The sequence below is a fragment of the Eublepharis macularius genome, chromosome 6, assembly GCF_028583425.1.
Source record: "Eublepharis macularius isolate TG4126 chromosome 6, MPM_Emac_v1.0, whole genome shotgun sequence".
Classification (NCBI taxonomy): Eukaryota; Metazoa; Chordata; class Lepidosauria; order Squamata; family Eublepharidae; genus Eublepharis; species Eublepharis macularius.
Window position 1 is genome coordinate 596,259 of NC_072795.1, and position 23,371 is coordinate 619,629.

General features: G+C 58.6%; 1 protein-coding gene across 1 annotated transcript; it reads left to right on the forward strand.

Annotated features, from left to right (window-relative positions):
- The first annotated feature begins 1,373 nt into the window (after positions 1 to 1,373).
- Positions 1,374 to 19,632, forward strand: LOC129331940 (very long-chain specific acyl-CoA dehydrogenase, mitochondrial-like). The gene is made up of 20 exons (XM_054982629.1): positions 1,374 to 1,491; positions 3,449 to 3,536; positions 5,950 to 6,013; positions 6,798 to 6,870; positions 7,000 to 7,064; positions 7,415 to 7,549; positions 7,903 to 8,047; positions 8,527 to 8,656; positions 8,805 to 8,930; positions 10,684 to 10,882; positions 11,044 to 11,148; positions 12,034 to 12,120; positions 12,364 to 12,426; positions 12,529 to 12,630; positions 13,414 to 13,511; positions 14,475 to 14,547; positions 15,213 to 15,285; positions 16,622 to 16,694; positions 17,575 to 17,650; positions 19,495 to 19,632. The coding sequence occupies exons 1-20, from the start codon at positions 1,374 to 1,376 to the stop codon at positions 19,630 to 19,632; spliced, it is 2,031 nt and encodes a 676-aa protein (XP_054838604.1).
- The last annotated feature ends 3,739 nt before the right edge of the window (positions 19,633 to 23,371 follow it).

Here is a 23,371-nt window from a genome sequence, read left to right on the forward strand (position 1 = left end):
GAAGCTTGCCTGAACAAGGCCTTCTTCAGGTGCCCCCCTGCAGCCCGGCAAGATCAGCAGCTGCCTGTACACGCCCATTCTCTGTTGTGGCTCCCACCTTGTGGAATAGCCTGGCAGAACTGAATTATTCAGAGGGCCCTTTTTATGCAGGCAGGATGGCTGTACTGTATCGAAATGGTTCAGAGAGAGAGTGTGTACTGACTGTTGCTGTTACCTGTTGCGTTGTTTGTGGGATGTTCCAGCCGTAGTTCGTATTGACTTGCACAACGTAATCTGCCTTGAGCCTCACTGAGAAAGACATCGTATAAATGATACAAATAAATAAATAAATAGATGAACCACTCATGGTGTGGTTTTGAGTTGGGATTAGTGGCTGGCCTTGGATTCTCTGAAGAATACTTGAGGAGCAACGGGGCTGAGACCGCCCCCTGAAGTTCCCTCCTAGCGCCAGCATTCAAAGGTTGACTGCCCCTGAATGCGGAGGTTCCCCTTCATCACCGTGGCTGGCCACCAGTGTGGACCTCTCCTTAAGGAATCTGTCTAATTCCTTTTTACAGCCGAGTATGACTGTCACCATCAGTACATCTTCTGGAAGCAAAGTTCACATTTTAATTGCTTCTTGAGTAAAGAAGTATTTCCTTTTGTTTGTCTTTTTTCACTTCATTTATCTGCACCTCATGAGACGGGGGGGGGGAGGGGGGCTGGAACCTCTGGCCTCTCTCGCCCTCCTGTGTCCATCCTAGTCTCTTACACAGAGAATTACACTTGAAAGGTTTAACCACAGCAAGCATAAATTTCTCATAAATGCGTGCAAAATGATTTCTTTCCAGCATGCGGGTGATGTGAGCCCTGCCTCATGAGAGCTCCTGCCGGAGTCAATGCTGTTCCTCTGTCAGGTGCCACTGGAGTTCTGTTTCATTGAAAGACACAACAACTCAGGGAAGGAGAAGGCCAGCGGGGGCGGGCGGGGGGGCTGCCCAATGTGTCTCGTCTCTGACTGTGCCCCTCCTGCAGATAATGGGATGGGATGGGGGGGGGCGGTGTCAGGGTCCTGAGCTCCTCGCTGGCAGGCAAAGAACGTGCAAACGCCCAGCGGGGAGGCCAAGGAGATGCAGCCACAGGCTGGGCAACCCTGGGGTAGTGGGGGGCATCCAATGGCAAGGAGGTCTGCTGTCAGGCTGAGGATGGGTTGGGAAGCAGGGAGCTCTGGGGGGGTGGGTTAGGGTTCACTCCTTGGGGAAAAGAGAGGAGACGGGCTGGCAAGCTGCCCGCCTGCAGAAAAGCCTGCAGTGTGTGTGTGTGTGTGGGGGGGCCAAGCTGGGGCTGCCTTGCTCTTTGGCGGCAGCCTATTCAGTAAGGCAGAATGTGGAGCGATGCCTTGCCTGGGCCCTGGCCCAGAGACGGTGGACCGGGCCCCCGTCATTACCTGCTGGGGCTCAGTGTTGGAAGAGAAAAGGATGACGACAAAAACGATGGGGCCTCCTCCTCGAGGCAGGGACATTCCTGGAGATGCGGGGTGGCGCTTGGGGTCTGGGGAGGGGGCAACGCTCAGCAGGGATTTGATGCCGCTTCCTGAAGCCCTTTTCTCTGGGGGGGGGGGGAGGAGTCGTTCCAGGAGATGCCCAGGTCCCACCTGGAGGTTGGCAGCCCTAGACAAAAGCCTCTGAGCATGCACAGAGTGCGTACACACCCCTCTCATGTAAGTGCAAGCAGCCTTCATCATCACGGTGGCCCACTGGATGTCCCGCTGTTGCGCCAATACAGATAAAAGCACATGACAATAATCAATACTGAGCAATACTAGGCCAAGCGCTTGTATTCTCTAGCTGAACTTTCAGACTTTGCATGAACCGTCTGTGTGTGTTTTTTTCTAAGTGTTAGGTAATTCTAACAGGTGTGCTTTAATCTTTTGACAGTTAATTAAAATAGTGGACTCTATCGAGATTAATGTTCCTCTATCAGAGATTCAACCAATAGTGATCTCTCAACTTAACTTTTTCTGACACTTCTCAGAGATTTATAGTTGTTTTGCAAGTTTGAGTATAACGTCATTTTTTACTAATTGGAAGGTTGTACAATAGAAACTATGAATATTCAATGAAGCATCGGACCAATTATCATTTGTTTGTGCTATCATGTGAATAGACTTTAGATATTTGCATATGATGACTTATAAAATTGCAAACTCAGATAGAATGGCAGAGCTCTGATGGAAGAAATCTCTTGAGAGAATTTAGGTGAGAACTTATTTTTACCTATGAATTTCATAAACACTTTGATTATGTTAAACTTGGAATTTATTAGGAAATGTTAGCAAACATTTCTTATTGCCTTTCTGTGTTCTGTTTTTATAGGATTTATATTAATAACCATTTATGTTCTGATTACTTGCTTCATTAAAAAACTAGGGTGTATTTTCAATAAAGTGAAATAAACTCCAGACAGGTGTCTGTGTGTTTGATAAAGAGTTGCACAGCAATATTGAACCCTGTATAAATAAATGTACTGATAAACAGGTGGTTCAAAGAACTTATCTGTTTGACAGGTCTGAGAACTAATTGCTGAAAGCTTTCCAAGAGAAAAGACACATCTTTCTTTTGGTTAAGTAGAAGCTTAGTTTCAGACACAGGCAAAAGCTCATACACTGCCAAGGCCTACGAGGGCAGTCCATAACCCAGTGCGGCATGACATCACAGTCCTCTGAGTGACATCACCCTGGAAGCAGTGATGTCACTGTGCAGGAGTCTTGTGTGGCTTTCTGTGCCTCCAGGCTGTGGCTCCTTTTTCCTGCTGCCAGACTTTAGGGTGAGTTGGGAGATCCCCCAGCACTGCTTGTCTGCTGTATGGCTTGTGGTTTGGTCCACCAGGTCTCTCAGTGGCTTCTATCCGTGGTCACGAAATGGACCCTCCACGTCCAGATGTTCCTCGGAGCCTGGCCAGCACCCACAGGTTGCCCCTGTGAGCTCCCAGAACACCTGGATGGGCCGTGTGGGAGAAAAGGTGCTCCCAAGAGGGGCCTCGGTCTGCTCAGCCGAGGACATGGGGGGGCTGTCACACTCCTGGGCAGGGGCTGTGGCCCAGCAGCGGGGGGGGGGCTGCTTGGCATGCAGGCAGCCCCCCCCCCGCTTCAGTCCCCAGCAACAGCTCCTGGGAAAGGAGAAGGGCCTGAGGCCCTGGGGAGCTTCTGCCTGTCAGAGGAGACAGGTGGACGTGGACACCCCCCCCCTCCGAGGCTCAGACGGCAGCTGCGTGTGCTCAGGGTGACAGCCTCAGGGCGGGAGATGAGGCGGGGAGGAGGCGGCCTGGCCCACGGCTAATGGGGAGCCGGTGTACAGTGAGGGCCGTACCCTGGGACACCCATGCAGGGCTGAGGGTCCAGGTGCCGGGATTCGGGGCGTGGTTGAGCCAAGCCAGCCTACTGCTTCACTTCTCCTGCTTCTCCGTTCAGCTTTCCCAGCAGAGGGAATGTTGCGTCTCATCCGCAGCGGGGCGATACTCGACTGGTGGAGGCAGCTTTGGACCAAGTCCAGCTTCAGGTATTTCTGACCGAGCAGGGATCCCACCACTAGCACACACTGCTAAGATTCACTGCTGGGAATCCTCTGTGCCCCTCGGCTGCCAAGACAGGGCCTGAGATGGACACCCAGGCGGAGGGAGGGAGGGAGCTGCGCCCCTGTGTGGGGGCAGAAAGGTCCCTGTCCAAAGGAGCAGCCGTGGTCAGATGGTGGCAGCCAAAACCACGTGGAGTCCTGTTTGTGGGTGGGAGCCTGCTTGGATGCCTTTCGCGACCACCTATGTGGGTAGGTACCCAGACCCTGAGAGAAGAACAAGAAGTCTTTCCCCACACCAAGTAAAAGAGAGGGCCAGAGGTGTGTCGAGTCACAATGCTGTTTGTTTCCCACTGTGTGCCTTAGAAGGGGATACAAGACCCCCCCTTGCCTCCTCCCAGGGAATGGGCATGAAGGGGCAGCAATGGGTGTGGCAACAGAGGAGACCTGGGTGGCCAAGGGTGGCGGGAAGGCACGTGCTACGGCTTGCCTTGCTGAGCCTCAGCAGGGCTGGGGCTGCTCAGTGCCTGATGGGAGATCTGCTGGTATGCCCCTGCCCCATGAAGGAAAAGGAGAGCCATGCGGTGTAGCGGTTAGAGTGGGATCGTGTTTGAATGGGACCTCACTGAGAGACTGAACGTGCGCAGCCTAAACTACCATACAGGTTTGTTGTGAGGATGAAAGAGGAGGGAAGACCAGTGCTGTCCGCTGCTTTGGTCCCCGCTGGGGAGAAAGGCAGGTGTGAATGAATAAATATGTTGAGATGTTGTTATCCACCCTGAGCCCACTTGCGGGGAGGGGGGAATACAAATATGATATAAATAAAAATATGGATTAAAAAATGAGAATGCGGTGGTGCCATAGCTGCTCCCAGGAAAATAGTGTCTGAGTCCCACGGGCCGAGAGTACGTGGCCTCGCGTTGGGGTGGGATCTGCCTCCGAAACTCTTTTTGTTCAGCAGTGGTGACCTGAAGATGCCCCCCCTCCCACACACCCACCCACCCGCAGGTTTTTGAGATGTTCTTGCTGATTTGTGTTCATTTATTCTTGCATACAGACTGACTTCTTGGGGCGGTGCCACTTGGGGCAGAGGGCCACTGCTGGCAAAAGGAAGGACGTACCCTGCCAGGAGGTGGGCAGCTGCTTTGAGGGGCTGTCGGGGGGGGGGGTGGCTGATGTCCCTGGGCCCTGCGTGTGGGGGGGGGGAGGGGGGCTGAAGAGGAAAGCAGCCCAGAGTGGCCCGGCTTTGGTTCCTGGGCTTGTGGCTCCTTGCTGCTTCTGAAGCGGCTTCAGCTCAGGGCTGAGGAGAGAAACGGATGGACTGCCCACTCCAGGCTGTGGGCAGAAAGGGGGGCTCCTCTCCCGGGGTGGGCTCCCGTGGCAGCAGCAGGGCTCAGGCGGCATCCTGCCTCTTTCTCCGCCGGGTGTGTATTGCAGGCGGAGCCCCGTTTGTTGCCCCTCTGCCCCTTCCTCCTCTTCTGTAACTTTAAGGTCTGCAGCAGGCAGGTTTGTCAGCAGGATGGAAGTTCGACCTGGTTGCATCAGGGGCACGGCTGCGGGTGACGGGTTGCGCGTTGGGCTCTGGGATTCCAGTGTGTGTGTGTGTGTGTGTGTGTGTGTGTGTGTGTGTGTGTGTGTGTGTGTGTGTGTGTGTGTGTGTGTGTGTGTGTGTGGAGGGGGGGGCTATGGGGAGAACCTGGGTATTTATAGTGCTTCGAATGTTAGAGCCGGGAGACCCACCCAGGGGTCCGCTCTCTCTCTGCCAGAGAGCTCTTTGGGCAGCCTTGGGCCAGCCACTTCTCGTGGCCTAGCTCACCTTGCAAGGTTGGGGAGAGGGGAGGGATGCGCGCCTCCCTGAGCTCCTTGGGGGGAGGGGGGGGGTAAGGACGTGCGGGAGGTGATAGGGGTGGCTTCTGTGTCCCGCTCAGAGCTACTGACTGGTGGCCTAAACCGGACCTCCTTCCAGGATCCATGGGGGGAGGGCAGGGGGGCGGGGAGTGAGTGACGTCCTTGTGGGCTCATCCGGCTTTGCCAGGAGAACCGCCCTGTTCCTTGCCACCTCAAGAACACTTTCCTGGGAGGGGGGGGCAGCCTCACGGGCCGGCCTGCTGAGGAGGGGTGCTCTCTTCGTCCTCCAGGAGGACCGCTGGGGTTCCCCCTCAGGGCACGGCTAAGCGCACAGCTCTGGCACACCTGGCACAAGGCGCCAGAGGAGAGGCCGGGAGCCCCAGGCGCAGCTCCTCCTCCATGGCAGTATGCAGGCTGCAGGTGCCCTGCCCTCTCTTGCCTCTGCTCACCCTCCCGCCTGGCACCCACCGCTCAGGGTTCAGGTTTGTGGGGGGGGGCCTGGGAGCACGGCCCTTTCCCTGCTCCCCATGACTCGCTCTGCCTCCTTTCCCAGGGTGCTGCCCCCCTCTGAGGCCGGAAGAGACCAGAAAGCGAGATACTCTCATCAAGCAGTGACGGTGAGAGCAGCGCTGGGTCCCGTGGGGAGGGACTGCCCGGGGCAGCGGGTTCCCTCTTCCTACCTGGGCACTCAGGGGGGGGGGCCCATATGAGGGTTGCCACCCTGCTCTGGGAAGGGCAGAGGTGGCGAAAAAGGGAAAAACACTTTGGGGGGGCAAAAGTGATCGAGGGAGTCATGATGAGTGAGGGGTGTGATCCTGCTAGCTGCTGCAGCAGTTCTTCTGGCCCTGGAGGACACCCCATGGTGAGTCGGGATCCGGGGACTGGGAAGCAGGTTGGACCGGGAGGGCTGCCAACCTCCAGGAGGGGCCTGGAGCGCTCCTAGAATTACAACTGATCAGTTTCCCCAGCGGGAATGGCTGCTTTGAAGGGTGGGCTTTATGGCATTCAGCTCCATTGAGATCCCTTTCCCCGGATCCACCCCCAAGTTTCCAGGCATTTCCAAGCCCAGAGTTGGCAGCCCTAGATCTAAGAGGCCCAGGTCTAATCCAGAAGCTTGCTGGGTGGTCCTGGGCCAATCCCTCTTAGCCTAACCTACCTCACAGGGTGGTTGTTATAAGGAAAAAACAGAGGAGAAGGCCACCAACGTAAGCCAATTTGGGTGGGGTATCAAGGAAGGAAACTAAACAAGGAATTTATAGGAAGGCAACAGCCTCCTCTGGAGAGGGGAGATAAGCTTCCCTGATGGGGGCACTGATGGCTGCCCCCCCTCTTCTGTGGCTCAGGGGCCTTGACGACGGCTCAGCAACCTGCCTGACACGGAATTTTTGTCTTTTCCTTTAGGGGTCCACTTCTTTTGTCACAAACTTATTCAGTGGGCACTTAGTCCCCGAAAATGTCTTTCCTTTCCCCTCAGGTAAGGAGAGGTAGCCAATGCCTTGCCTGGCTGGGGAAAGATGGGTGCTGCAGGCAGGGCCTGTGGCGGCGGCGGGGGGGGGGGCACCTGAGCTCCCTGCTAATCCGTGGGTCTCTCGGTCCCCCTCAGCTCTCTCTCTGGAGCAGGCCCAGTCCCTGCAGGCCATGCTCGACCCCTGTGCCCGCTTCTTCCAGGTGAGTGTCGGCCTTCCCAAGCACAGCATGTTTGTAACCCTTCCGGATTCCACTTGTAAAAGTTGTGCTCAACTCTTGTTGATGACTTTTGATCAATAAGGTAACGATCAGCTTGCTAGAGCGGATCAGTTTGTGCCCTATAATTATGCCAACATCCAGCTGTATTCATGGGGGCTGGTGCTAAAGACTATGTGAGGAGACTATAAATGTCATGTTTTTGCGAGCAAAATCGCGCCAGGAGAATTTCCTTGTCCAGCGTGCTTGTTGACAAAGCGCCCCCCCCACCCCCCGCCAAAGGAAGGTTGCTTGGGAACCTTTGTGTTTTGCTTGTCTTCCGAAACTGCGGGCAGGAGGTGAACGACGCAGCTGCCAACGAGGAGCTGGGGAGCATAGAGGAGGCCACCTTGGGGGGCCTGAAGGAAATGGGCTGCTTTGGGCTGCAAGTGCCAGAAGAGATGGGGGGTGTCGGGTTGACCAACACACAGGTGAGGCTTGGTTGAGCTGCAGGATTGCAGGGGGGGGCACTGGCGGGGGATTCTGTGAGAGAGGGCGAGGGGGGGGTTCTGCCCTATGCATGGGGGGCTCAGCACTTGTGGGACCCGTCTTTCTCACCTCTGCTTTTGGTTGTGCCGTGGAATCTCCTGAGCAGCCTCTGGGTGTCCTTGGCGAGTCGAGAGGCTCCGAAGACGCGTGTCCTTGGTCCCTTTTGGCCGCAGCAGCTGCAGCTGTTTTCTCTGGCCTTGAGAGAAACGATGTGGGGTGTGTGTGTGTGTGGGGGGGTGACTGGAAGGCTGCTTGTGCTTGCAAGCTGCCCCTGACACTGAGCCCCCCACCCCAGTATGCTCGCATGGTGGAGGTGGTCGGGATGCATGACCTGGGAGTGGGCATCAGCCTCGGCGCTCACCAGTCCATTGGCTTCAAGGGGATCTTGCTCTTTGGGACCAAGAGCCAGAAGCAGAAATACCTGCCCAAGCTGGCATCTGGTAGGCCACGGACCGCTCCCTCTCCCTCTCCCAGCTTTTCTGGAACAGGCCCCCATATTCAGGGCGGCCCTTTCCCTGGTGGGGGGATGGGGCACGGGGGCTGGCCGTCCTGGCCGGGTCGTCAGAAGGCCAAGACAGACTTGCCCGGCCAGGTGGGGGCTGGTGCCAGGTGGAGGCTGGCGGGCTGCTCAGGGCTCCTTCCAACAGCAGCCAAAGCAGCCCTCGGCCTGCAGGAGGTTATGGAGGCCAAGGGCTGAGAAGCTGGCGGGGGGGCCTCTTCTGGGAGGGGTCCTGTCTTCTGGAGCTCCACCCGTGGCCCCTACAGTGAGAGAGCAGGAAAAGGGTCCCCCACTGGGCACCCATCTGGAAGCTGATCTCACTCTGTCCTGCCCGCCTTATTTGCCCCACCTGAGAGATGGCAGCAGAGCGCAGCTCCGGCCAGGCCTGCTGGGGACTGAGCCTGGCTGCTCTCCTGGCAGGCGAGGTCTACGCCGCCTTTTGCCTGACCGAACCGTCCAGCGGCTCAGATGCTGCCTCCATTCAGACCACAGCCGAGCTCAGTCCCTGTGAGAAATTTTACATCCTCAATGGCGGGAAGATTTGGATCAGGTGAGAGGCAAAGGGGTTCTGTGGGGGGCGCGGGGCGGGGGGCGGGGGGCGGGGGGGATACCCGAGGCCACTGCCAGATGGGCCGCCTTTTCGGCCTTAGGCCCCAGCAGGCGTGCGCCTTCCCTCGCCTAACCCCTCTTGGTTCCAGTAATGGAGGCACCGCTGAGATCTTCACAGTGTTTGCCAAGACGCCCGTGAAAAATATCACCACCGGGGAGGTGACCAACAAGATCTCGGCCTTTATCGTGGAGCGATCCTTCGGGGGAGTGACCAGGTGAGAGGCTCCTGTGGCCCTCAGCAGAAGCTGCTTCCGGGCCTGAGAAGGAACGGGCTCACAAGCTCTTCCCTTTCCCTTCTGGTTGGCTCCGGGGAGGCTGGAAAACCCGAGGCTGCCCCTGTCTCTGCAGGGGGGCCCGCCCCTTGGCTGCACTCCCCCCCCCCCGCCCGGGGTTCCAGTTACAAACCGCCTGCCCTCTAGGAGTGCCTCTGCCCGGTGGAGTCCTCATGAGCCGGGCCCGCTGGACTCCGGCTGCTGCCCCGGGCTGTGCCCAGCGGCTGTGCCTGCCTACTTGGCTGCCGGCGCTGGTGTGGGGCACTTGGCCACCACGTCTTGACGAATCGGAGCTTCTGAGCTCCGCAGAAAGCGAACTTCTCCACGGCCACTTCCCGTTACCGCACTTGAGATAGCTAGACTGAACCGGGGTGATGTTTTTCCAGAGATTGGACTTAGATAATTTAAAATATAAGTAAGTTTAATAAATAGTTTAAAAGGTCATGACACACATCCTGTTTGGGCATTTCAGGGTGGGCAAGGGAACAGAGAGAAAACGAAAAGACGCCGTCCCCTTTCCCTACACGCGGTTCTTATCCCAGGTGATGTTTAATTACGTCCGGCTGGTATTACTTGAAGCGGCGGTACTTCAAAGACCAGCCTGTTGTGGCCTTCGTTCTCAGCGCCGGGGGCTCTGTCCGTTGTCCCTGGCCACCGGGACAGGATGGAGTCCGTAGCTCCTGCTCGGCATGTGGCCCCCTGATCAGAAACCTGAGAAGACAGAGCGGCTTCCTCACGCCTGGAGCTTAAATGCTCTGCCTTGGGGAGTCTCTCCCCCCTGGGGGTCATTTAGATCTTCCGGGGCCTAAAGAGAAGAGTTGATGCTCTGTCCTTTTGGGGGCACCCCGGCGGCAGGGGAGCCAGGCCATTGGCCGGTGGTGCCATTAGCACGGCCAAGGGCTTGGTGTGGCTGGCTGCCTGCCGTGCTGGGCCCTGAGGGCTTCTCTCTCCCAGCCCTGCTTCCTGCCCACTCCTGATCTGCCACTGAGCTCTTGTACACAGACAGGGAGCAGCTGCAGTAACGGGCATCTTGGGCTGGGGGCATTGCCCCATATTGCCATCTGCCCCAGCTGGCTGGCCAGAGAGCGAATGGCGTGGCCCTTGCCCAAGACCCGGTGGCTGGAAGAGGCCTGCTCTTCGGAGGCCTTCTTGCTTGTTGGAGCAGCTGAAGTGTTTGGCTGGAAGTCAGTCCCTGTAGTGGCTCTCCCAACCAGCAGCTCCTGACAAAAGTGGCTGAAACAAACGCCCGCCTTCCTCTGGGAGCTGCCGCCGAAGCCATGTCTGTACTGGTTTCCCCCTAGCCGCTGGCTGAGAATGGCAGGTGTGCCTCCAAGCTGTTCCCAACAGCACAGGACGCGGCCTCTGAGGTGTGCGTGTGTGTGTGTGTCATGGCTTGTGTTGCGAGACCGGAGGCCAGCAGTCAGTCGTGCCCTGGCGTCTACCTCCCCCTCTGTGGTGAAGTTGGAGGAGGGAATGCCTCTGGTCCCACTTCTTCTGCAGGGGGACTATCAGCGGCAGTTGCTTGGCCAGGTGTAGCAAGGTGTTGGGGAAAGCCCCTTTCCTCCTGAGAGCTGCTCCCAGGCAGAGAGGACCAGACAGGGCTGGAGAGACCAGCCGTCTGTCTCAGAAGCCAGTGGCTTCCTGCGGGGGGGGGGGGCCGGGGCTGTGGGTAAGGGGCTGCCCTCTGTCTTGTCAGTGGCCCTCCTGAGAAGAAAATGGGGATCAAATGCTCGAACACGGCCGAAGTCCATTTCGACAACGTGAAGGTGCCGGCAGAGAACCTGCTTGGAGGCCTGGGGAAAGGCTTCAAGGTGGCCATGAACATCCTCAACAACGGGCGCTTTGGGATGGCCTCAGCCCTGGCTGGCACCATGCGGGGCGTCATCCTCAAGGCAGTATGTGCCTCCTAAACACGTGATGGGGGCTGCTGGGGGGGGGCGGGTGCAGGGCAGGATGGCCAAGAGGCACCCCGATGGAGGATCCATTGCCCTGCTTGGGCCGCCAGCCGTGGCCTGTGTCGTGAGTGGGCACGTGCCCTTCTCTGCCCGGGCACCAGGTGGACCATGCTGCCAACCGGAAGCAGTTTGGAAGGACCATCAGCAGCTACGGGGCAATTCAGGAGAAAGTGGCCCGGATGGCCGCTCTGCTGTACGTGACGGAGGTAAGGGCACCGCGGCTGTCCCTCCCTGCACGCTGCCCGTCGCAGAGATGGCTGCTCAAAGGGCTTCTGGCAGCAGGGCTTGCACTGGGGGAGTGGGGGGTGAGGTGGAGAAAGATCAAGGCAAGGTTGGGACGTACCCCCTTTTTTGTTCTGGGGAGGGGGGTGCATGCCCCCCCCCATCTGTCTTAGGACAGTCCATGCACACCCTGAATCTGAAGCATGTTTTGAAAACCCTTTCCGGTACATGCGGTGGCAGCTGAAGCTTCTGAACTGTCTTCAAGGTCAGCCCCACATGCAATGTGTTGCAGCAATCTAACAGAGAGACCATTGAGGCATGCGTGACAATGGCCTGCTGCACTTCCCTTCCCAGGAATGGCTCAGCAAGTGAAATGCCTTGCTAGCTACCACCGCCAGCTGTTTACCTAGGGACAGTGAAGGGCCCTGGGACACCCCAGAGCCTTTGGGGGCAGTGCAGCCCCGTCCAGTCCCCTGTCAACATCTCTTTACTGCCCTTCAGTCTTATCTGGATTATACTTCAGTTTTCCCCCATCCAAGCCTTCCAGGTCTCCTTTATGTGTCATTAAGCATGCCTTTCTCCCGGCTGACTGTATGTGGCACATGGGTTTTCTCCATTCGTGGTAAGAAACTCATGGCAGTTGACAGTGCGGCTGGCATGGCAAACACCAGAGCAATGTGGGTGGTCTCTGCCCCAAGGCCCCCCTGCCCCAGCATGGGCTGCTTGGGGCAGAGAAGGAGAGAGAAAGAATGGGGGGGTTTTCTTCATCCACTTGGACTGCCCACACAAACCCCTTCTGGAGGAAGCGAGGGAGGGTGGCGCTTCCCAAGGGGCCCAGAGCCACTCTGCCCCCGCCCTGCTCTTGGCAGGCCATGGCGTATGTGCTGAGTGCCAACATGGACATGGGGGTGACGGAGTACAAGCTGGAGGCGGCCATCAGCAAGATCTTTGCCTCGGTGAGTTGCTTCCCCCAGGAGGGTCTGGCAGGGGCGAGCGGGGGGGGGGGGGCGGGGGGGCAGAGCTGCCTCTCCACGGAAGGTGGCAAACCTCTGTGTGGGCTGTGGTGCGCACGCAGCCCCTCTCCCGGCCCGGGGGTCCACCGTGGGCCTGGGAGCAGCAGGCGGCCCTTGCCCGGTCCTGGCTGGGACGGGGGGAGGGCGGCCGGGGGCCTTGCTGCATCCCATGGTTCGTGTTCACAGGAGGCTGCCTGGACCGTGACGGACGAAGGCATCCAGATCCTCGGCGGAATGGGGTACATGAAGGTAACCCATCCTCTGGATCTCTCTGGAGGGCACGGGATCCACGCCGGGGCAGGCTGACTGGATCCCGTCAGATCCCCTGACTGGAGGTGCTTCTGTGGGCAGGAGGCAGGTTTGGAGCGTGTCCTGCGAGACCTGAGGATCTTCCGCATCTTTGAGGGCACCAATGACGTCCTCCGCCTGTTTGTAGCCCTGTCCGGCCTCGAGGTGACTCGCCCCTTCACTCCCCTCGAGCTGTCCCGGCCGCCTGGCCCCAAGCCCTGCTGCCTCCCTGGCCGGGCCGGGCCCTGGGAGCGGTGCCCCTGCACTGCCGGGGAGGGGGCTCCTTAGGACCCAGGCGGAGAGTCCTGCGGACCAGCAGCACCTGGGCAACCGGCTGTCGAACAAGCCCCCACGCGAGGGAGTCTTGGCAGGAGCCTGCTCTGTGCAGATCCCGCCATGTGAAGACTAGGGCGGGGGGAGGGAGGGCTGTGAGGGCCACTGGCGGAGCAAGCCGGGAGCTTGGCCAGATGTCACTGTCCTTGCTGGTAGAGATGATTTTGCTTGCACCATTAACAACTGCAGAAGTACCTCACAGTCTTTGCTGTGTCTGCTTTCACAACAACCCTGTGAGGTAAGCCTGGCAGAGGCAGGAGGCTGAGAAAGTTTGACTGTGGCAGAGTTTGTCCCCCCGATCAAAAGGCGCCTCCCCTCCATCTCACGGGGCCTGTGCCCTGCCTTTGCTTTCTGGGCTGTGCCTGGGAGAAGGGCAGGCAGTGTGGGCGCCTCCAGCGTAGAGACTCGCACCCACAGCATGGGGCCCATTTGCAGACTGGGAACTGGCGCCTCTCCCTGCCTGGAGCCAGCCCCCCTCCTTGTGTGTCCCCCCCCCCGGTCAAGGCTTCTGAAGAGAGCGGGGGCAGGCTGGGCAAGGTTGCAAGGAGCAAGTCTTCATGGGGCTGTGCTCAGGAGCCCCCCCCCCCCCGACTCAGGGCGACCCTTTTTTCTTAGCATGCTGGGGAGGAGCTCAGCAGCCTGCAGAAAAGAATGGCCACCCCAGTGAGGGAAATGGAGACCATCGGCCAGGAGGTGGTCCGGAGAGTGAAACGGTGAGCAGCAGGCAGCACGGGGTGGGGGGTGGCAGGATCAGTCGGAAGGGGGCTTCTCCCTCCCTCCCAGTTCGAGGTCCAGTCAGCCGCCACCTTCCCAACTGAAACAGGCTTGATCTTTCATCAGCTATTGTGGGAGCTGGTGAGCCTCTGAGCGTGTGCAGAGTTCTAGCAGGTAGCTGAGCTGAAGGCTTATGGGTGAAGCGTGACACAGCTTGTCTTAGCCAAAGAAAGGTCTTTATTGTACAACGGAAGACGATAAACATACATAGAGCACAAGAATATATGTGGAAGGAGAAGGCACAGAGCTACAGCCGATAGGAGAAAGAAAAGAAACCCCGAAGTCTGACATCTAGCCATCCCTTTGGAGTTCTCAAATAGCACAGGAGGCCCCTCTGCTGGGCTGGGTGTCCAGCGCTTGGGGAGAAGGCAAGGCCACCCGTCAGGGCCCTCCATTCCCCACCCACTGGGCCACTCCTACAACAGGCTGCTGAGCCGTTTTGTGCCCTCCCTTCTCAAAGGGGGCAGTTCCCTCCCTTAGAGCCAGCCTCTCCCCACTGCCTGGCTAGCTGGCCCCCTTGTCAGGTTCTCCTCTTTCTCTGGTTAATTTATGATGGTACCAAATGGCTCGAACAACATCCCTCCCAGGGTGGCAGTTAGAGCAAATGGTGTTTATTGCCCTCCCCTTCCCGCTTCCCCAGGGCTGGAGCTGAAAGGGTGACTCGCAGGCCAGCTTAATGTAAACAGGCCTGTTTCCCCATCACGGGGGGCGGGGGGGGAGCATCTTCATGCAGGGCCACTAGCTGGCCGGACTGGAGGGTTGTTGCGCTACTGCACACGCCCTCTTTGTGAGGCGCACCCACCCACCCACCCACCCGCCCTCCCAGGGTCTCATGCAGTGCTGAGACCTCTGTCCTCCCGCCTCGTGTTCAGCTTAAGCAAGTCTCCCTCCTTTCCCTGCAGTAAAGTTGGGGTCCCCAGCGGCATCTCTCTGCAGGGAACTGTGCACCCCGATCTGGACGACAGCGCTGCTCTGGTGAGAGGACCTGGGGGAGACCTTGGCTTGAATAGGCACACGAGCGAGGAAGCCAGCTTTTGAGATCCATAGAGCTCTTCTCTCCGAAGAGTCCTTTCCATGCATAGTTCTGCCGGAGGTTCTGTTTAGCCTGAAAGCTTGTCACATTGCCAGCACAACTGATCCAGCTGAAAGTGACACCAGTCTAGGCCTATTCCGGAGCACGTCTGTGTTTCGAAGCAGAAAGGGGAGTGCCGTGGAACCCCTTTGGCGGCCTGGGATAGGGCTCTCCCCCAAGCCACACCAGAACGTCTGCAGGTCCACTCCACCCTGGGCAGTCAGGGGGCCTCCTTGGGTCACTGCTGAGCCTGGTTCCACTGCTGAGCCCTAACCCTTGCCCCCCTTAGCCTCTTGCCACATGCCAGGCCTGCTGGTTCTAGCTTGCCATCTCTTTGCACAGATGTACTTTAGCCATGCAAAAGGCAGCCAGGGAGAAAGCGAGGAGAGGGGGAGACAGCACTGTTGGGCGGGGAGGGGGCTGAAGAGCCTCGAGGACAGAGGGCATCCTCAGCGGGCGTTCCCCAGGGCCCTGCTTAGCCTGGCTCCCATGTGGGTCTGCCCGGGAAGAGGCAGCAGCCACGGGTTTGCCAACAAGCGGTCTCTCCTGTGGTTCTTTCCCCATCAAGGTCACCAAGGCCATTGATCTGTTTGGTGAAGCTGTGGAGAGCCTGCTACTGAAATACGGTGCAACCGTGGCAGGTATTCCCTCGGGGTGGGGAGGCAGCCTCCGCCCCAGCCACGTGCTGCGGTGCCATAGGAATGTACCCCTGCTGGATTTCTCAGTGGGTGGTGAACTTGCGTGCAGTTTGTGCCTCTCCGTCAGTGTGTGCCCCTGTCGGCCCTCCACAAACGACACACAGTCCAAAGGATGCTCAACCTAGTAAGGGCAGAATTTGCAACCCCTGGCTGGCGCACACCAAGTGAGTTAGGGGACGGGAGGGGAGGGCAGCAGTCCCCCTCCCCACACCCCATCCTCGGGCATGACTTGCCACTCTCCAGGCTCAGAACATGGTGGCGTGACACTCTTTCCGCGGGGCTGCAACCCCCGGTGGCTGCTGCTGGGTCAGGTGTGGCTGCCCAGTCCTCCTGCCACACGCGTGGATTATTTCTCTCTTTTAGGTCCATTCCCACCCACCCTCTTCTAGTGCTGGGATGTTCAAACGGACTGAAAACAAGCCGAACCAAGCAGCTCTTTCCCCCCCTCGCCCCCCATGCAGGTGGATCTGGCAGGCAGCAGTGCCTGTGGGCAAGCCGAGGCTCATTGTCGTGGCCGTTGGCCTCCGAGCACTGCAGCCCCTGCTGGCTTGCTCTGTCCTGGCAACAGCAACCCCCTCAGGGCAAGCAGCCACCGGGAGCCCCCCCGGCCAGCGAAAAGGCCACTCTGTCCAGACTCCTTCCTTCTCTTCCTACTGCTGTGTGAATTGTTGGATCGGTCCCTTCCCACCCCAGCCCCTTATAGGAGGATCCCTGGCTGGTGCCATGGTGCCAAATGAACGGTCTTGGGCCGGGGGCAGCCCCTGGGACCACAGTCTCGCCATGGGTGGTGCATCGTCACGTGGGGTGCCCAGGAGCCTGAGTGCCGACAGGGAGGGTGCAGAGTCCAAACGCTGGCAAGGCCAGAGGGTGGGGGGTTCGGGCACAGCCCCTGGTGCCTCTGGGGGACGTGGCATTGATGCCCAAGAGTCTGCGAGCTGCTTTTTGGCTACCAAGCCCACGAGTCTGGAGCTTGTCTTTCCATGGGTGGGAAATGGCTTCAGCAGGCAGGGGGTGCCCACAGCTCCTTGTGCTTCCCAGGGGAGAGGGGTCCGAGTCTGGGTCTGAGCTGCCTCAGGGCCTACCCCCTGATGCTCCACGCAGGGTCTCAAGATCCAGTCCTGGTCAAAACATCCCACCACGTAAAGATCAGGAGCATTAGGGGCTGGGTATTCTGTCCACGGAATCTGGCGTGGCTTTTGAAGAGTCGGACTGCACACAACACCATGCAAGATCCGTACACCCAAGACCCACCCCCACCCTCGTCTCTTCCTCCCTGCAGACGAGCAGTTCCTCCTGAAGCGCGTGGCGGATGCTGCCATCGACATCTATGCCATGGCTGTGGCTTTGTCCAGGTGAGACAGGAGGCGGGGATGGACTGGGCATTGACTGGCCAGCCCCCTAGGCCTCCTTCTGTGTGAAGCTCCTTCTATTGTGGCGGCGGCAGCTGCCAAAGCAAGATTTTTAAAGACCTGCACAGCCAGTCCCGTCTCCAGTGGCCAGTCAGAAACTCTGCTGGACAAACACCTCATCTGGCCCTGCCCGTTTTCTAGAAAGGTGTGGGTGGTGCCGTGTTGGGGACGCCTGCTCTAGCATACCAATGTGACCGGAGCGCCTTTATCCTGAGTGGGACCACCAGCCCAGTAGTCGTCACGCCAACAAGCGGCAGGTGCACAATGCCCAGGCACAAGGGAGGCCTTTCCCAGCCCCCGCTGCCTTCCACCAGATGTGACAGAGATTGGCCCAGGAGCGTGGTGGGCAAAGGCCCCACGAAGGAATGGGCGCAGCGCGTCTCCTGCTTGCTGTAGGTGCACCTTGTTCTGCAGGCTCCTGCCTGCAGAGGGAAGGCAGGTGGCAGCAAGGAAGAGGGGCCTCCTCAGTGGTGGCTCCCCCCCCCCATTTGGAAGTGGCTTCCCTGTGACTGTTGGCTGATTTGGGGGACGTGGAACGGACTGTTTCGTATGCTTCTGGTTTGGGCTCTTCTACATACTTTTCTCCTCTGATGTGCTTAACTTCCTGAAGCTGTCTGGAGGGTCCGTTTTTCTATTGCTATGAAATGTAAATCGTACGAACTCCATAGGCAGCCAAGCAGCCTCAAGGAGCTGCTGGATAGTTTGACCTGGAGCCAGGCCGTGCAGCTTCCCGTGCAGCCCCGCAGGCGGGTGGGGCGTTGCTGTGGGGAGCTCTGCCTGTGCAGCCCGCTGGGGGCGTCACTGGCTGTTCTGACACTTGCAGGGCCAGCCGGACGCTCGCTCTCAGGCAGCCCACCGCTCAGCATGAGAAACTCCTCTGTCGGACCTGGTGCCAAGAGGTAGGAGCATCTCAGTGGGGCCTGGGTTGTGCAGCAGCTCCAGGTCCCAGCTGCGGGCAGGCGGGACTCATGGGGAAGGCATCCCGAGACGTCATGACATTGTTTCTGATTATGGTACCAGAAGTGATGTCAGCTGGTTGAGGGCATTCTAGGATTCAGTCGAAACTCTATGGGTTCAGGTGAATCCTAGAGCACCCTGTGATGCACGATGCGCCCCTTCTGGTTACGTGGCCAGAGAGGACAGCCTGATGGTGTGGGATGCCATTCTGGCCCCTGCATTTCCCTCCTGGCGCTTGCTCACCCCACCCCCTAAACGGCCACCCTGGTTCCAATCCAGCGGCTCACTCACGCCCCAGCACAGCTTGGCAGTTCCCCAGATCTGCCCAGCTGAATGCCTGACGCCGCCTTCTGAGCCAGACCCTTGCCCTGTCCCAGGCGGTCTCATTTCCTCGGTCTCTGACGGTCAAGAGGCTCTCCAGAAGCACGGCAGGGGGCCTTCCCCATCAGCCACTGCCAGACCCTTTCCATGGGAGATGCTGGCTGGGGTTGGACCAGGGACCGTCTGTGTGCTGAGCAGAGGCTGTGCCGCAGAGCCACAGCCCCTCCCCTAGCAGAACCAGGTGCTGGCTCTGCCCCGACAGGCCTTGCGCGTGCAGTGCCCCCCCTCCCTGGGCACTTTGTTCTTCCTCCTGGCCCACTGACTGGCCAGCCCCCTAGGCCTGCCAGCCTTCAGGTGGAGCCTGGATCCCTCCTGGAATTTCAACCGGTTCCCAGCACTGGAGAGGTCAGTTCCCCTGGAGGAGGAAGCTGCTTTGGAGGTGGAGTCCGGGGCATTAGACCCGTGGCACTAGACCCCTCTCTTCCCCAGACCCCACCCTACCAAGGCCCCACACTGAATCTCCAGGAATGTCCCGGCCCTGAGTTGGCATCCCTGTCCCCTCCACGCCCTGGGTTCTTGCTCCATTTCCTCCTTTCGTGCCTTGAGCCTGAACTGTTGACTGGGCAAGATCAGGCAGGGAATGCCTCCCCCCCGCCGCCCGCATCAACTGCAATTACAGGGGATTAGGCAGGCCTCCAAGGCCCCCCCCCGGCCTCCTCAAAGGCTCCACCGCCCCGAGTTACTTACCCCTCATTGAGGAACCTGGCCTGATGCCCAGGTGAGCTGGCCCACGAGCCCGGCCACAGCTCTTGCCTGAGCCAGCCCTGGATGGAGAGCCTCCCTGGCCAGGTGCCGTGCCAACTGTTGCCCTGTAGCGCCAGGCTGGGAGGCGAGGCGGTGAGGTCTGGGGCGGGTGTGGAGCCTTGTCCGTACCTATCCAACTGTCGCCTTTTGCCACAGGGAGCTCCTGTAGCCCGTGCAGAAGCAGCCGGTGAGGAGGGCCAAGGCTGCCTGTTGGCCATTTCGCCAGGCTTTTGCTCGGGCTCCCCCTCGGCACACTGAAGCGCTTGTTCCAAAAGCAGCTGGGAGCTGCTGCCATCTGCCACGCGGGCAGGCGGTGCCCTGCGTGGCCCTCCGAGGCTGCTCTGGGCTCCGAAATCCTGGGCTGCAGAGCAAAGTCAAGGGTTTTCTTTAGGAATGGGACCATTTTCCCATGGGAACACATTTCCCCCAAGATTCCCCTCCCAGGACACAGTGAGGCCACCCCAGGAAAGGCACGTTTCCCTTTCATCGATGAATGCCCGGAATCCAAGTGCCGGTCCAGAAGAACGGGCACCCGTAGTGGCGGCATTCCTCCCCTTGTGGGGACCTCCCTCCGTTGCGATTGCCACCCCCACCCCCCCAACCCCCCCCACCCCACACACAACTCATCAGCCTGGCGGGAATCTTTGTGTCGCCCCCACAGGCGTTCCAGCGGGTGCGGGTGACTCTGCTGGAAACCAGGTCCCCCAGGTGGGAGGAGTCCTTTGCCGACATGAAGCAGATCTCGGATGCCCTGGTGCGGAACAAGGGGACGGTGGCCACCCATCCGCTGGGCTTCTGAGCCTTTCAGCTCTGGGAGAGAAGCGACCTCGTGCCTATTAAAGGGGATGGGAGAAGAGCTGCCTCAGTGTCTGCCATGCTGATGAGGAAAGGCCAGGGTCCTTCAGAGTGCCCGGGAAGGCCAGCCGGCAGGGACCACCACTGGGCAGGCACGAAAGCCTCTTGGGATGAGGCCCGTGAATGCTGGGCAAAGGCTGCCACAGAGGCTGTTGGGCAAAGGGCTCTTTCCTTGGCTTGCCAGTTCAAGGCGGAGAGGAAGGAAGATTGGCTGGCCTCTGCATGTCCGCACTGCGCTCAGAAAGGCACACCTCCATACCTGACCCAGGATGAGAGGCAGGAGAGAGAGGCCCCCCTGAAGCCACACAGCACCAGCCCAGGACCTCGCCGTGAGAGCCCAGCATCATCCGTCCAGTGGAGGAGCAGGGGTGCTTCCCTCTGGCCTGCACAGGTGCATTGGGGGGGTGCCTTCTGTGTGCCCCCCTTGGGGCTCAGACCCGCCCCCCGCCCCCCCACAGCTCCTTTGCAGACTCAGACCTGCATCCCACCAAGCTGGGGCTCAAGGCTCCCCAAAGGCTGCCTCTGGGACCTCATGCTGGGTGGGCAGCTCTGCCTGGGGGTGGAAGGAAGGCCTTTGTGCCGCTGCCACTGTGCCGGGGTGGTGGTGGTGGTGGTGGTGGCGGCGGCAGTGTTTTTGAGGGACAAAGAACCAACTAGGGGGCCTGCAGCCCTGCTTCTGCCGCTGCGTGTTTGACACCCAGGCAGGGCCAAGTGCTGTGTGGGCTCGTCCTGGAATGTGCCCCAGGAAAGAGATTCTCCAGGTCCAGCCAAGGGGAAGGGAGGCACGGCACAGCAGGTGGGCCGGGGAAGCTGCCCGCAGGGCCTGGCGCACTTGGCCTTCCTTTTGGGGTTGGGGGGGGGGGTTGGATGTTTCTGACCAGTTGGGGTGAGCAGACAGATGCGTGCATGCACCGCCACAGCCAGCTCAGCACGCTCCTTGGCTGCAAGACAGCCAGGACAGCGCCCAGCCAGCAGGCCGCCTCATTGGTGCAGCAGGCGGCCAGGGCACTGCGGGCAGACGCCTGTGGGCACAACACAGGCTCTCTTGTGCACAGCGCCCCCTAAAAATTACGTGCCCAGGGCAGCTGCCCCTCTGGCCCCCCATGCTACGCGACTGACCCCCCCCCCAATGCTTCTTGGGCAGCAAGAGAGAGGAAGCAGCATCCGTCTAAACGCCAGGCCAAGCAGGGCAAGCCAGGCTGAGTGTCGCCCGTCAGGACTGAGACGTTTGGTGCCGCTGCATCTTGGGGCAGCCCTGGCACAAGGGCACTTTTTGGGGATCCAGTCAGCATCAGTCGGGGACAGGAGGACATGTAAACTGGCATGTCAGATTGAAAACAACGAGAACAATACCAAGGCAGGCGGTTTGGTGGAGCAGTGGGGGGGGGGGCTCTTGGCTCCCTCTCTGCCCAGCAGCTTCCAGACGACACAGCAGAAGGGCGCCCATAAACAGGTGTCACCTGGCAGTCTGTCTCGGAAGACTGCACCCAATATTTTGGGGGGCAACCTGGGCAGGTGGAAGCCTTCTGGGTTTGGGTGTTGTCCTCTGGTCAAAGAGTTTATGTATTTACCAAAATATATTAATCACCTTTCTAACTAAAAAGCTCCCCAGGCAAACCATCCAAAACGTTTTTTTTTTTAAAAAAAGCAAGGAGCCAATAACGAGATCCCAAGGCCCCTTTGAGATCCCCGTCGTCCGTCTTTCCGTGACTCGGTTCTTTGTAAGCCAAATTCTCTGTGAAGCTGGGATGAGCTGCAGAGGTGGGCTGGGGTGTTCCAGCAGGCAGCCCTGGGGTAGAAAGTGTTGCTTGGCTTGCCCCCAGGCCACGGTGACGACCACAGGTATCGATTCACCCTGCGCTGCAGAGACTTCGGGCCACCAGTGGCCTCCTCGGACTGTGGCATCCACCAGCAAGTTTTCTGGGAAGTCAAAGCACCAGTCCACCCCTTTAGAGTTTGGGAAGTAGTTATTTACAAGGGGGGGGGGAGCCCACAAGGGCTTGCAGAGGGTGCCTCATTTTCCCTCCCCCATCATGTCCTCTTTCCCTTCCCTGCCCCCCATAGCCTCTCCCCCTTTCCCTGCTTCCTCTTCTCCCTCCACCCACATTTGTCTGGCCCCCATCTTCACCTCCCCCCACCAGCAGCCCAGTTGCATGGTGCCGGTTGAGCTAGACCCAGTTGCATGATGGGGAACCCGCAAGGACTTGTGGGGGTCCTTCACTTGTCCGTGTCTCCCCTTCCTCACACTATTTCCTCTTTCCTTCTCCTGCCAGCTTCCATAAGCTCACTTCTCCCTGCATCCTTCTCTCCTTCAAACTGACTAAACAACATACCTTTTATCTGCCCCTCATCTTCATCTATTTTTTTAATTTACTTCATTTATATACAACCTTTCTCCTCAAAGCTGCTAACATCATTCTCCTTGCCTCCATATTATCCTTACAACAACCCTGAGAGGCAGGTTAGGCTGAGAATGTGTGACTGGATCAGTCACCCAGTGAGCCTCTCTAGCAGAGTGGTGATTCGAACCTGGGTCTCCCAGATCCTACTCTCAAGTTCTAACCAATACACTGGCTTGGTGGGAGGACTGCTGTTGAACAGAAAGAAGCAACCAGGCCTGGGTGAGTCATGTGGTATCCAGCCTCCCAGTGTTTGCTACTGGGCCTGGTCCCAGTGAGGGCAAAACATCCCTTGAAAGGGCCCTCCCCCCTTCTGCTGCCTTTTCCTGACTGAACCCAAGCATGGAATACTGGCTAAACTGTTATGGTTGCCTAGTAACAGGCACTGAGGGTATCTGGTTAAAGCTGCAGGTGCTCCTTTTATCATTTTAGGTTTTTTGAACCCCACAATGTATATTTTTAGTTTTCAGACTTTTCTGCAACCCTCAGGCATTTTTCAGGTGTGTAAGAAGATCTGTTTTGTCCCTTTCTTGGTTCCAATCTCCAGATTTAAGTATCCTCAGATCAGGGCCACTTGGCTATTAGTATTTAAGATTTTGGTTTGGTTTGGTTTGGTTCAGCAGAGTTATCTTGTCAGGAGAAGCATGAATCCAACATATAGAAATCAGTCTTCAGGCAATTACTCTGTAGCAAACATAGACCTTTCATTTTACTGAGGTAGATTCCGATCACAGCATTTCTTGGAGAGGGCAGAAGAAAGAATCCTAGTCTAAAAGTGAACATTTCCTGCTGGGCATGGCCAGCTAATCCAGCATCACACTTGCATGTGGGTGTGTGGATCAGGCCTCTGTGGTAAGAGCTCTCGAAAGATGCGTCCTCCTCCTTGGAAGACCACGAGGAAAAGAGAATCTCCCACAACGGAGAGGAGGAGGACTCAGGGGGGCATCCCCACCATGGACAAAGGCAGGTGTCTTGCTAGGCGGGAAAACGATGCCTACACAGGAAGAGTCCTGCCGGGCCGCCCAACTTCCAGGCTGGTTGAGGCACCCATTACAACAGCACATCCATCTGGCCAGTGGGGGGGGGTGGAGGTGCTGCGGGGGGGAGGGACAGCCCTTCCCTCTCCGGGTCCCTTCCGCACCACCTTCGAAGGCACTCTGGCTATGGCCCGCATTGCAATGGGCTTCAGAGCAGGCCTAAGCACCTTCGCCTGTTCACCTCCTGCCACTCCTGACATTCCTATTTAAGGTCACAGTTGTGGCGATTGAGCAGGGCGACTTTTTC

Bases quoted from the DNA above. Each gene is read 5' to 3' on its own strand.
- LOC129331940 (XM_054982629.1), top strand. From the start codon at position 1,374: ATGCCTTGCCTGGGCCCTGGCCCAGAGACGGTGGACCGGGCCCCCGTC. The intron at 6,871-6,999 runs GTAAGGAGAGGT...GGTCCCCCTCAG, and splicing joins TGTCTTTCCTTTCCCCTCAG to CTCTCTCTCTGGAGCAGGCC. The intron at 15,286-16,621 runs GTATTCCCTCGG...TCCTCCCTGCAG, and splicing joins ATACGGTGCAACCGTGGCAG to ACGAGCAGTTCCTCCTGAAG.